General features: G+C 54.3%; 3 protein-coding genes across 3 annotated transcripts; 1 reads left to right on the top strand and 2 right to left on the bottom strand.

The window, feature by feature from the left end:
• Nucleotides 1-189: 189 nt before the first annotated feature.
• On the bottom strand, nucleotides 190-2,582 carry BO70DRAFT_335796 (mRNA export factor mexA; the record flags this gene model as incomplete). Its single annotated transcript, XM_025541074.1, has 3 exons — nucleotides 190-364; nucleotides 417-1,970; nucleotides 2,031-2,582. The coding sequence occupies 3 exons, from the start codon at nucleotides 2,580-2,582 to the stop codon at nucleotides 323-325; spliced, it is 2,148 nt and encodes a 715-aa protein (XP_025399538.1). The 3' UTR covers nucleotides 190-322.
• A 990-nt stretch (nucleotides 2,583-3,572) lies between these two features.
• BO70DRAFT_291407 (retrograde cargo receptor ERV46) lies at nucleotides 3,573-5,030 on the top strand (the record flags this gene model as incomplete). The annotated part of the gene is made up of 3 exons (XM_025539388.1): nucleotides 3,573-3,765; nucleotides 3,847-4,027; nucleotides 4,088-5,030. 3 exons carry the CDS (start codon nucleotides 3,573-3,575, stop codon nucleotides 5,028-5,030), a joined length of 1,317 nt encoding a protein of 438 aa, XP_025399537.1.
• Nucleotides 5,031-6,100: 1,070 nt separating this feature from the next.
• On the bottom strand, nucleotides 6,101-10,261 carry BO70DRAFT_29826 (PH domain protein). The gene is made up of 4 exons (XM_025539599.1): nucleotides 10,095-10,261; nucleotides 9,667-10,017; nucleotides 9,463-9,617; nucleotides 6,101-9,380 (listed from the first exon to the last, which is right to left on the bottom strand). The coding sequence occupies exons 1-4, from the start codon at nucleotides 10,108-10,110 to the stop codon at nucleotides 6,378-6,380; spliced, it is 3,525 nt and encodes a 1,174-aa protein (XP_025399536.1). The 5' UTR covers nucleotides 10,111-10,261; the 3' UTR covers nucleotides 6,101-6,377.
• Nucleotides 10,262-12,306: the final 2,045 nt, after the last annotated feature.

The following is a 12,306-nucleotide window of genomic DNA, read 5'->3' as shown; positions in this document are numbered from 1 at the left end:
GTGGTTCCTGGTACCGCAGACCCCCCCCTCTATATGGACATGAAGTTGTTCGTCGTCTTTAAAAGTACAAGAATTGAAAGCTGGTCACCAGCCCTAAAGCCATTCGCCCAAGCCATGCATACATCAGCAAATCAAACAATAAAAGGTAATAGACTCCAAGCAAACACCACCAGATCCCCCCACCCCACCCCCACGCGCAAAAGCCAGACATGCAAGGACCAAATCGGGATCGTGGGAACGAGTCGCTCATGCGAAGGTTCTCCCGGGTCCATTAACGTATTTCCATCCCCTTGATTCCTTCCATGTTCGCCCCCCATCTGAATCAAACAGGCAGAAAAGCATCGGGAGGCAATGTTCCCTGCGTCTGCAACTAATTAGCTAAGCCTACCAAAGAACTTGAGAGTCGAAATGCATACCTTCAGTTCTTCGAAATTCTTCAACGCCGCATCGATATTCCAGCCATTTCCAGAAAGAGCCATCTCGGAGTATGGAAGGGTCATCCGAGTTTTGGAGCTCATCTGGAGAACCAGCTGCTCTTGCTGTACCTGCACGTCCGGTTTTCCAGGTGTCGGCATGCCGTAGCCATCTGGAGCGCCCGGTACTACACCTGGCACTGCGCCCGGTACAGCTACCGGCTGAGGTGCCACAAGAGGAGTCGCCGGAGCCGCTGCAGGAGGGGCCGCTGGCTGGTTTTCCGGGATCCAGGCCTCATGTCCTCCGTAGGCTCGCAGACAGAGGATATCGTTGATGACCCTGATTCCCCCCATACCGCCACCAGGTCCGAGTATGAATGTCCGGTCGAAACTCCGCGTTTCCACCCGAGATCCGCTGATCTCATCAAACTTTCCATGCACCATGATGAGAAGTCCACCAACGCCCGTGGGGCTCTGTCCCGAAGGGTCGGGAAGGCCTGGGATCGGGTAGCATTCGATAAGCCATTGGTCTGGGTGTGCTGTTATGTCGGGATGTCTCGTTGCGGGGAGACTGGTCCATAGGTCGCGGATCTTGTCTGTACCGTTGTATGCCCGAGACATCCTTGCAGGGAGATGGTTGATCTTCAGCAAGTTTCTGCTCTTCTTGATATACGCATCCCAGGGAGCGGTTTCAGTCCCTTCGGATTTCGGAGCGGACGTGTTGATGTTTAGTGTGAAAGTGGAAGACTTGTCGTAAACGCCGTTGATGAGCTCGCTGCGGTCGTTGTCATAGCCTGCGAAGAAAGCCCTGACGAAGTTCTCCGCGATCTGAGACTCGTCTCGGAAATGCGGCGGCTGCACGGGGATTGGCGTCTTCTTCTGTGCAGCCAGTTCCTCCGCGGTCCGCACCTCAACATTGTTGAGGAATCGGAGCTTGGGATACCACTTCAGCATGGTATCCTTAAAAGTGGGATCGGAACTGAAAGGCGTGTTGGAAAGGTCGAGGAACTCGAGGTTCCGAAACTTCCAACGCCACCCGATCAGCGCCTGGGCATCTTTGAATTCGTTGTTGGAAAGGTCGAGGTTCTTCAATTCCGGGATCGTTTGGGCCAAGGTCGTAACAGCCGTGATGTTCGCAAGCTGGTTGTGGGCGAGACTGACACTCTCCACCGCCTTGCGGCGGGCCGCGGAATCGTCGAAATTGAGCTCCCAGACCTTCATCAGTGCCGGAAAGAACTTCGATTCGGTGGAGGTGCTGCCGAAGATTCCCATGGATACCAGATCGGGATCGCTTGCCAGCCTTGAAAGGTCGAGCAGTTTCGTCTGTTGGGCGTAACGCCTGCCCAAAACGGCAGTCATTTTAGCCTTCGTGTCGGCAGCCGAGGGTGAGCTGCCATTCTGCGACAGCATGGACTGGTCCAACAGCCCGTCTGTAGATCGATCATATTTGTGGACCGTGAGAGGAGCACCTGCAAAAGAAAAACCATCGAGCTTAAGCATCCTATCCAACAACTCTGGTCGGACAGAAACTATGAGCGCGTCGCCTTCAACTCGCGACTAAGGAACGTTAGTAAGGCGTGAGAGACTTTGAAACCGCAGTCATCCAAAGGAACAAACGCCAGTAGAGCCTAAGCAAGTGCCGATCGTTGTTCTGAAGCTACCATCCCTAAAAACGAAGGCACATCGGAGAGGACGACGCTGGTGATTCATGTCGGTGACCGCCAACTCTGGTGTTGCACATACCTTTGTAATCCTTGCGCGTGTGCCAGCTTTCGAGTCGGAGGGGCTGAGTTTCTTCTCGAGGAAGGCGATCAGGCTTTCGAGGCCGCCGTCGGGGTTAGATGCGGCCTTGCTTTGTTTCCAGCCACGGACGATCGCCTGCTCCAGACCACTTCCCCGGCCACCTTGGCGGATATTTGCCTGTGAGTCGTTGCTGGAAATGGCTCTCTGGATCGCATCCATGGCCTTGTTCGCGGCCTGTGACCGATTCGAAGTGTTCGATCGGCCCGACTCCCCACGAGCCCTCTTTCCACCACGGCTGCGAGCGGCGGAGCCTCCTTCCATCACCATATCACCTTCTCGATCGACCCGCGTAGCAGCGCCCCGCTTGCGGATGCCCCCGCGATCCGAGCCACCCTGGCGGCCACGAGAACCTTTTCCGTTCTTCATGTTGAAAACCGGGGGAGCTGTCGTACCCGTCGCGGAGGGAGAGATAGGATAGAAAGGGGGAGGGGAGGGGTCGAGGACCGGAGGGGGTGAGGATCGGACTCGATATGAAAAAGTGTTGTTGGGAAAGCGAGGCGGACAAAGGCTGCACGCCTTAGTTGTTCGGGATGGGATCAATCGGCATACGATGAAAGAACGGCAGATTTCCCAGAGGAGGTTAAAAGAGAAGCTTGAAAGGGGAGGGCGAGAAGTAAGCGGAGGAGTGGACGGTGGACGGTGGACGGTTCGGATGAATCAAAGCAACCGCCAGCCTCGGTGGGTGAGAGGTGGGATATCAGGTGAATGGAGGAGTCAGTCAGTCAGTCAGTCGGAGCAGAAAAAGTGACGTGAACCGCCAAAACCCAAGCATTTCCCGCCGGCCTGCAGCATCACGTGAGCGGTCGGGGGCGTCAGTCGCACGTGATCTGGCGCCAGGCACGGGGCGTGGCCAATCAGAGCGTGCAGTCTGTCCTTTGGCACGGACGGTAATACGCAATACCGATGCACACAAAGGGGCAGCCGGTATTACGGCGCTAGACCCGAGCGGGCCATATTGCGGTCCCGCTCGGCGTAGTGCCGCTCCTGAGTGGTTCTCCGCCTCATCAACAGGACAGCTTGTTCCAAAGGCCCCGAATCCCTACGAGAAGCCACGAGACGCGCGCAATTCGCTGCTGCCAGTGGCTTGCTCATTTCTACATTTCTACATCCGACTTCGCTTGCGTACGTTCCCCCCCCCTCTCTACTCTCTATCCAGCCTCTTCGCTCCTTTACTCGCTTGGTTCCAACTACCAGGACTCTTCTTCCCAACTGAGGCTTCCGCTTACTTACATACTATCCCATCCTCCAACAGGCTTCATTCCCGCGGGCACTAGCTGGTCTTTAGTCGGTACAAAGACCACCGTTGAACACCACCTCTCGGCGCCTTCCGCGTATTCATGTCGATCCATTAGAGCAATGCCGGCGAAATCGCGATTCACGAGGCTCGATGCTTTCGCAAAAACAGTCGAGGATGCGCGCGTCCGAACGACGTCTGGCGGCGTCATCACCATAGCCTCGTTGCTGGTCATCATGTGGCTTGTGTGGGGTGAATGGCTGGACTACAGGCGTGTGGTCGTTCTGCCAGAGCTGGTCGTCGATAAATCGAGAAGTACGCTTGCACACGCAGACAAACAAATGCTGCACCGCGAGACAGAAGACACCCTTGGCTAACGGTCTCTCCTTCGTACAGGCGAGAAGATGGAGATCCACCTCAACATGACCTTCCCCCGGCTTCCCTGTGAACTCCTGACTCTCGATGTCATGGACGTCTCTGGAGAGCAACAGACGGGTGTCGTCCACGGTATCAACAAGGTGCGCCTCACCTCGGCCGCCGAAGGGGGCCGTGTCATCGACATCAAAGCTCTGGAGCTGTAAGTCACCCTCAACCCCCCCTCCCCTTTCCACTCTTACTCACAATCCATCTCATCCAGCCACTCCGAGGACGAGAGCGCCAAGCACCTCGACCCCGACTACTGCGGTGAATGCTACGGAGCGTCCTCCCCCCCGGGAGCCAGCAAACAGGGATGTTGCAACACGTGCGACGAGGTGCGCGAAGCGTACGCGCAGCAACAATGGGCGTTCGGCAAGGGCGAGAACGTGGAGCAGTGCGATCGCGAAGGGTACGCCCAGCGGATCGACGCCCAGCGGCGCGAGGGCTGTCGTCTCGAGGGCGTCCTCCGGGTAAACAAGGTAGTGGGCAACTTCCACATCGCGCCGGGCCGTAGTTTCACCAGCGGAAACATCCACGTGCACGACCTGGCCAACTTCTTCGAGTCGGACCTCGCAGACGCTGAGAAGCACACCATGACGCACCAGATCCATCAGCTGCGCTTCGGTCCCCAGCTCCCCGACGAGCTGTCCGATCGCTGGCAATGGACCGACCACCACCACACCAACCCCCTCGACGACACCAACCAGGAGACCAACGAGCCCGGCTACAACTTCATGTACTTCGTCAAGGTCGTCTCCACCTCCTACCTGCCCCTGGGCTGGGACCCGCTCTTCTCCTCCGCTATCCACAGCGCCTACGACAAGGCTCCCCTCGGCGCCCATGGCATCGCCTACGGCGCTGACGGCAGCATCGAGACCCACCAGTACTCCGTCACTTCGCACAAGCGCTCCCTCATGGGCGGAGATGCCTCCGACGAGGGCCACAAGGAGCGTCTCCACGCTGCTAACGGTATCCCCGGTGTCTTCTTCAACTACGATATCTCCCCCATGAAGGTCATCAACCGGGAGGCCCGTCCCAAGACCTTCACCGGCTTCCTGACCGGTGTCTGCGCCATCATCGGTGGTACGCTCACCGTCGCTGCCGCCCTGGACCGCGGTCTCTACGAGGGTGTCAGCCGGATGAAGAAGCTGCACTCGAATTAAAACTCCCCATGCGCAGCATTATTTCTATTATCATTATCATTAGCAACCCGATCAGTCTAGGTTACATCCCTAGAGTGAGAGCAAAAAACCGAGTCAAAGAAAAGAGAAGTTAAAAAATGGAATAGAACCCAAATTCCCAAATCCCGGGACGAGTGTGCGTTGTGCGTTGTGCGTTGCATGGAGTAAACAAACAGTTGGTCGTGGACAGACAAGACAGATCCTGAGTGAGCGAGCGGTATACGAAGTTAGGCGAAGTTAGGCCAGGGGAGTGAGCGAGTGAGTGATCGAGGAAAGGGAAGGAAAGGGAAGGGAAAGGGAACTCCGGAAGTTCAGGCGTTTTTGGGGTTATTGATACACCTCTCTTACACACATCATCATCATCATCATCATCATCGTCATCATCATCATCGTCATCATCATCGTCATCATCATCGTCATTGTTTTGCTTATCATCACACCTAGGTATTATACTACAGATTTATTGAGGCTTTGGGGCTTTGGGGGAGAGGCTTTTGGGTCTTTCTGAAATGTCACTGCATAGTATTCATCCTTGATTTTTTCTGGATTAGATGGGGTTGGATTGCATTGTATTGGGCTGGACTGGAGTAGACTGGAGTAGACTGGACTGGTGGCTGGCTTCGTTGTGGGGGTGTAGTGGTATCAAGTGTAGTGTGGTGAGTGGATGGTACTGAATCAATGGACCATGCTATGCTGGCTTCATTGTTTCGTAGTCTTGGTTTCGGATGTTCATAGGTACTCATAGAACATTTCTGCTGGGCTGTGGTGGTATGCATACGTCCTCCTATCTAGTCTACTCTGTACCACTATGAACCAAGGTACGGAGTAGGTAGCCCCAGTATCCATTTTCTAGACTCAATCGATAGTGTAAGCAATATCAATGTATGATAAGCAAGACACCATCTCAGGAATAATACCTCGAAAGATAAAATAGCTACCCAGTACTGACGGACGACCTTTCAAAAGAGAATAAAGGATATTTTGCAGGCTATGTTTGCAGAACGAAGAGACGTTTCCAAACAATTAAGACTCCGTAGACCCAACGAGATAAAAACAAAGCGCTGCAAGACCGCCAAGCCCAGGAGATAGATATAACAGAGAACTTTCCAGATATCGAGAAGACTTGGGCTCTAAAATGCACTGAAAGCTCGCGGGCCGATGCAAGGACGAGACAAAGCGAAGAGGAAAGAGAAGATCGGACCATGAGGTTCACGCAAGGGGAGCAAAAGGGATAGATGGATAGATAGATAGGACGGGATAGGATAGGATAGGACCGGGTAGGATAAACATAAGGAGATTGGATGAGAATAAGGAGAGTACGGCATATAGCTAATAATGCATTGCGTTGCCGTTGGCGAAGTAGCCTGGGTGCTGGCCAAAGTGCTGGTTTTGCTGGTAGGCTGGGGGTGACGGTGAGGGCTGCGACAGTTGGCCGTACCAAGACTGGCGCCGGGGCTCGGCTGGCCGGTAAGATTGGTTGAGAGCATCCCAGGTGCGGTTTGCGGTGGGCATGTTATAGACACTATAGTTGTTCGCGGCGCCGTTCGCCTGCGCGGGTGGATTCGCAGCCACTTGTTGCTGCTGTTGCAAGTGCTGCTGGCGTTGTGCAATCGCATGCTGCACCATTTGGTTGGACATCCCTTCCCGGATACTCTTCCGCTCACGCTCTCGAGCATCAATCGCCCCAACCAGTCCCATGGGGTCGACTGGAGGCGGTTGTTGGCTTTTGACACTACCAGAAAGGTCGAGGAGCGGAGCACCCGTCATACGGGCCACATGCTCCTGTTCGCGGGCAGAAAGATGGGATGAAAGTTCGGTGTAGTTCAGGGTGCTGCTGGCACCACGAGAATGAGGGCGGGCCGGCGCATCCCGAATGCCTGACAAATGGGACAGGGGCCGGGTGTTGCCTGTCCAGTCACCAGAGGCAGGCCGCGGGGGTGGTGGTGTCGAAGAGAGGGTTCGGTGGTGAGCATGGACTGGCGGGCTCGGGGCTGACCGTTGCTGCACAAACTGTTCCGCAGTGAGCCTGCCCGGTGTGGTCGGACGCGGAGCAGCCATGCCCGGCTGCCACATGAGGTTGCTCGGAGATCTCGAGTGTTGACGCTCCATCTGATGCGGCATTTGCTTCTCCGTCGCGGTTGAGTCGCTCCTTTGGTGTGCTGATTTCCCGAGAGTATCTCCAGTGCTGGGGCGCCCAGTAGTAGGCAAATAGGTCATGGTCGGTCCGAAGTCGAAACTGGGGATTTCTGAGCTGAACTCCAGTGGCGGCTGCTCAACGGTGTAGCGAGCATCCCCGATAACTAAATCCTGCTTCTGGGGGGCCGTTCCCACGGTCTTCATAACACCCATTCTCGGCCTAGGGATTGACTTGACAGAGCGTTTGCTGTAGATGGATCCGCGAGTACTGGCGTAATCGGGGGAAGCTGCGGAGGCGTCATCATAGACACTCTCTTCGTCCTGACGGCTCTCCTTATCAGGAGAAGTCAATGAGAACTCGCGGGAACCAACCCAGTTCAGAACTTCTTCATCCACGGTATGACGGAGATCTTCGTAGCTGGGCTCACCCACGAGGCTGGCAGCATCATACTCGCGGCTTTGTTGTAAAGGCACGGGCTTGCGCTTAACAGCCTTTGTGGTATCAACCTGGAGACTCTGTCTCTTCGGTATAGTCAATGGCGGGCCAAATGCACTCGGACGGTCTTCAGGTGTCGGTGGGCCTTGATCCTGGAGCACGGCTCTCCTATCGCTATTGTCCGATAAAAGTGATGGTGCGGCCTGGTTATCAGAACTGCTATTCGGTGTCACTGGACTAGGTTCGTCTTTGATCGTTTCGTGGCTTCCCGACGGGATAGAAGCGCCCAGTAGGTTCATGCTCCCAGAGGCTGCGAGAAGCTGCGAGAGGGTGGCGTCAGACATCCTGTTGTTGACCTTCCTCATATCGGTTGAAGGTTGAGGTCGGGTTAGAGGGATCTCTCCTGGTCCATGCGTGAAGGCAGGAGGGTGAGCTACAGGAGAGGGAGGAGTTGGAGGAAGGAAGCGTTGCTCAAGCGCCTTACCATCGGGGCCGGTTTGCTGTTTCCCATCGCCTTCAGTGCTGCTATGGTCCATTGCCTCGCCAGAGCCACGGCGCCCACTACTGCGAGGCACCACCAGCTCCTGAGCGGACGATGATGGAGAACTTTCAGCGAATGAAGTCTGCGCTTGCTCTCTCATAGAAGAAAGCCCAGCAAAATCGGAAAAGCCGCGCGCACGGCCAATCGGCGAAATCGAAGAATCACTAGGTGTCTCACGCACAATAGCATCACTCGATTGATTGAAATCCAGCCGGTTTTCCGGGGATGTGCAGTTGCGCTGATGAGGCACGGTGCGCATATTGCCGTTTCTATTCGGAAGACTGGCTCGAAAACGTGGCCTACTGCCCGAAACGCTGCTGTTCCTGCTTCCGCTTCCAGCAGACGCCATGCGGCGAGCTGTTGCCTCCTTGAGCTGCTTCCTCCATTCTGCCTCGCTCCAGTCCTGACTGCCGGGAGTCTGCATCAAACCGGCAATGTCTAGAATATCAAGGTAACCATAGCGCCGGTTATTGGGGAAAGCGAACATGATGCTCTTGATGTGGTTCGTAGCGGCAATAATGCGAGTTGGGCGGCCGTAGAGATTGAAGGTATCAAAGGTAGGTACGAGAAATCGGAGCATCATTTCAAAACCGGAAATGGCCGGACGAGCTTCGGGCATGACGAATACGAACCCATCTGTAGTCGAGTCTGTCTGGGAATGAATTGTGATCCTTCCTTCAATCTTGACCAAGGTCGACTGGTCGATCAACGCTTTTGACTGAGGGTAGATGGCGTAGGCAGAATACGCATCCGTAATGGTCGCTATAGGCCTTGCTTTCTTGGTCTTCTTCGTATCGTAGAACTTGATGTCGCCGGTGACCAGCTTGGGCGCTCGATCATAGGCCGATTTCTTCTTGATCGACTTTTGCGCTTTCTGGAACTCCTTTTCATTTGGAGGGGTGATAACGAACCAACACCGTCTCCAGGGCGTGCCTGCCCCAAACCTCACACGGGCCCAATCCTCATGTCTGTACCGACTTCGATCCAAGATGGAGCGGATATTATTAAGGCTTTTGCCCTTGCCGGCAATGATGGAGCCCGTATACGCTTCGTACAGAGACGTGTGCTCAAACAAAGCGAGTCGGATGGCTGCCGCCCACTGCGTCAAGGAATGGAAGGAGTTGAAATGCAGGAGATATCGGTTTTGGCCCGCGGAGCATATGCTCAGGATGTTTTTCAAGGCCTGTGCCTCTTGGTTCCTTGTCGGCAGTGTTTCGAGCTAGATCGGCAATGGTTAGTGACACGTCGCAAACGCCGCAAGGGTTCCAATCTAAGAGAGTCGTGATTGGGCATCTCACCACCTTGATTGAAGCATCTGCCAGGTTGATGAAAGTCGGACGGACATCTTCCCCCTCTTCGGCGGCGTCCAGCGCTGCAGCATCCCATAGAGAAAGAGCGGTCCCGACAAGCTGCGCATAGCACTCTACCCACTGTCGATCATGACAGGGCCGGCCGTCTGCATTGATTAGTCCATGCCCATCCATACTTAGTTCTCGAGCACTCACGAGAATCCAAATCATTGAGTTTCAGGAAATATCCTTCATGGTATAACTTATTGGCGTGGCTGTTCAGATAAGCGAAGATAGGCTGGAGCTCTGGAGGAGTATCTTGCGAAAACTCCAGCAGCGGAGGGTTGTGCGAGAACAGTGCCGAGTCAGGCCGCGACAGCACTCGTCGTTCCCCATTCGGAGTCGCGCTGATCGGCGAAGCGTCGAGAGGCGAAGGGGCATCCGAGGAAGGTGTATCTGCTCGTAGCGGAGGATTGTTCAGCGTGAGGGAAGCCGACGAGGTCCGATGATGCTGTCCGAGGTTGTCTTTACGGGATGAACCCCCGAAGACGGACATAAGAGAAAGCACTGGTAGCGCAAGGGATGTCAATCATCAACGTTCAAATGCCCAAGGAGAAGAAGGGATATGTCAATCCACGACTTACCACGCGAGCGACCCATGATGGCCGAACTTTGTTATAGCCCAGGCAATAAAACTGAAGACCAGCTTTCAGCTCGCTCAGATTGTAAGTAAGTAGTAATAGTAGTAGTAGTAGTAGCCGTACGGTTGTTACACGGCGAACATTCAGCCCAGCGCGCAGACGAATGGAGCTCGAGCTAGAAAACGCCGGTGTCGAATAACCGCAAAGAACGAGAGGCAGGAAAGGAAGGCGAGAGTGGGTGTATATTGAGTCCAGCTCCTCCGCACGGAGATAGTGACCAAGTGTCAGGACCCGCCAAGACTAGATATGGAAGTTTGATTCCATGCAGTTTCCGGTGGAAAGTTTGAGACGCCCGAGAGCAAGGAAAGGAGCGGAAGGGCAAATAAGAGCGAGGCGGCGCTGGAACGACGCCAAGATAGCGGATGATGGCGCAAAGTCAGCTTGCAAGCGCCTGACTAGGCCACTTGATGTCTCAGGTCCGCTTGGGCGAAATGCGCGGGAAGGAGAGGCCGAGGAGACAGGGCGGAAAGCGAGGGAAAAGAGGAGGAGGAGGAGGAGGAGGGAGGGGATATTGAGCGAGTGAGGCGAGAAACGGCAAGGTGGGAGAGAGAGAGAGAGAGAGAGAGGAAGAAGAAGTCAAGAGGATAAGAGCGCGGAAACACAAGACGGAGAGAGCGTTGAAGGTGATACTTACCTAGCAGAGACCGTGGGTCCCGCCTGGATGTAAGTGTAACAGGGTAACAGGTGTTACCGGACTTCTTGTCGGCCTGTGTGGCCTGGGGCTTCTTTTTTCTGAGACAGCCAGCAGTCGATCGGGTGAATCCTGGAGTCAGTGTCTTCCTTCCCCTTTTCAGGAGTCAGTGATATTCATCGAACGTGGACCAGGTAGATGCAGAAACACCCCTCCAGAGTGAAGGATAGATGGAGGATATTGAGCGCGACTATTCAATAATCCATCAGCTGGCATCCATCAGGATGGAAGGAATCCGTGATGCCGCATGATGTCTTCCGGATGTTGTACTCCGTACCGTACTAAGGTATTAGGGACAGGCACCTTAGACTCCAGAGGCCACAGTGGAGCCGTACCGTACGGTGAGTGGTTCTGGCCCGGCTTGTCTGCCTGGCGGCTGGCGTCATCGCATGTGGCTAGTGGTTAGTACCGTACCATAGGGACGGGCCAGCAGCACCTTCTTTTTTTACTCTTTTTACTGTCTTTACTCTTTTAGCAAAGCACCCCTGCTAGCCTGTCGCCGGCTGCCTGCTGGTCTACCCCGAATTGATCGCTTCACCTACCATCTCACTCCCAGTGGATCGGCGGGGATCCGAGGCTGCAGCTCAACTAGTATCTATGGGGTACTTGGGTGTACGGAGTACATTCGGAGAACAATTATCTAATACTATTTGGCTCAATTCTTCTCTTCATCCTGGCCGGTGAATTCGCCCCAGCCACATACCAACTACCTACCATGACAACTACCCATACTCCGTAACTAGGGAACAAGCCACCCCAGCCGACAAACAGAAGAAAAGAAAAAAAAAAAAGCGCGAAAATTCCAATAATAATTGATGGTACTACTCCGTAGTCCGGACAGACCGTATTCTTGCCGACCAACTGGAGGAGCCCGTCACGACCATGCCATGGATGGCCGGGTGGGTTTCAGGACTCCGTCCGAATCCCCCGCGTAACCAACTTGCGCACTGCCCCCAGGGATCCAATCACCCTGATTCCGTGAATCACATAAGCCAGGCTGATGGTGGTTGTGGTTATCCCACGTATTTACTAGCCAAATATAGAAACACAGGTCCTGCATGTCTTGACTGGACGGCCAATCACTGGCCAATTCCCTTTTGCTGGTCCGCTGTCTTTACTACACTTTAAGTAGTAGTGGTAGTAGTAGTAGTAGTAGTAGTAGTAGTATAGTATGTACTCCGTACTTCTACCTGTCTCTCGCCCACGAGGTGAGGAGAAGAGACCACATCGATGCCAAGCAGCATCGCAGTACCCATTGGCCCTTCATTTAGCAGCCATTCAAACCTAAATTGGCCCGGCTAGGGTGGATGCGATGTTTGGGTCCGTTACGAGTTGATATTATTACTTATATTTTTATATAATATTATCACTGCCTTATTATTAGTATTTTTATCGGAGGATGAGGAATGTAGCTAAGTAAGGCGTCATTTCATCATGGTCCAGGATTCAATAATATAATACCTA

Source organism: Aspergillus heteromorphus, assembly GCF_003184545.1.
Source record: "Aspergillus heteromorphus CBS 117.55 chromosome Unknown BO70scaffold_11, whole genome shotgun sequence".
Lineage (NCBI taxonomy): Eukaryota > Fungi > Ascomycota > Eurotiomycetes > Eurotiales > Aspergillaceae > Aspergillus > Aspergillus heteromorphus.
The sequence above is the reverse complement of the archived record's forward strand: the minus strand, read 5'-3'. Positions and strand labels throughout refer to the sequence as shown.

Excerpts from the sequence above, each read along its gene's own strand:
- BO70DRAFT_29826 (XM_025539599.1), bottom strand. Across the intron at positions 9,618-9,666 it reads ACTCAATGATTTGGATTCTC|ACGGCCGGCCCTGTCATGAT; the intron begins GTGAGTGCTCGA and ends TAATCAATGCAG. Across the intron at positions 9,381-9,462 it reads TGGCAGATGCTTCAATCAAG|CTCGAAACACTGCCGACAAG; the intron begins GTGGTGAGATGC and ends TTGCCGATCTAG.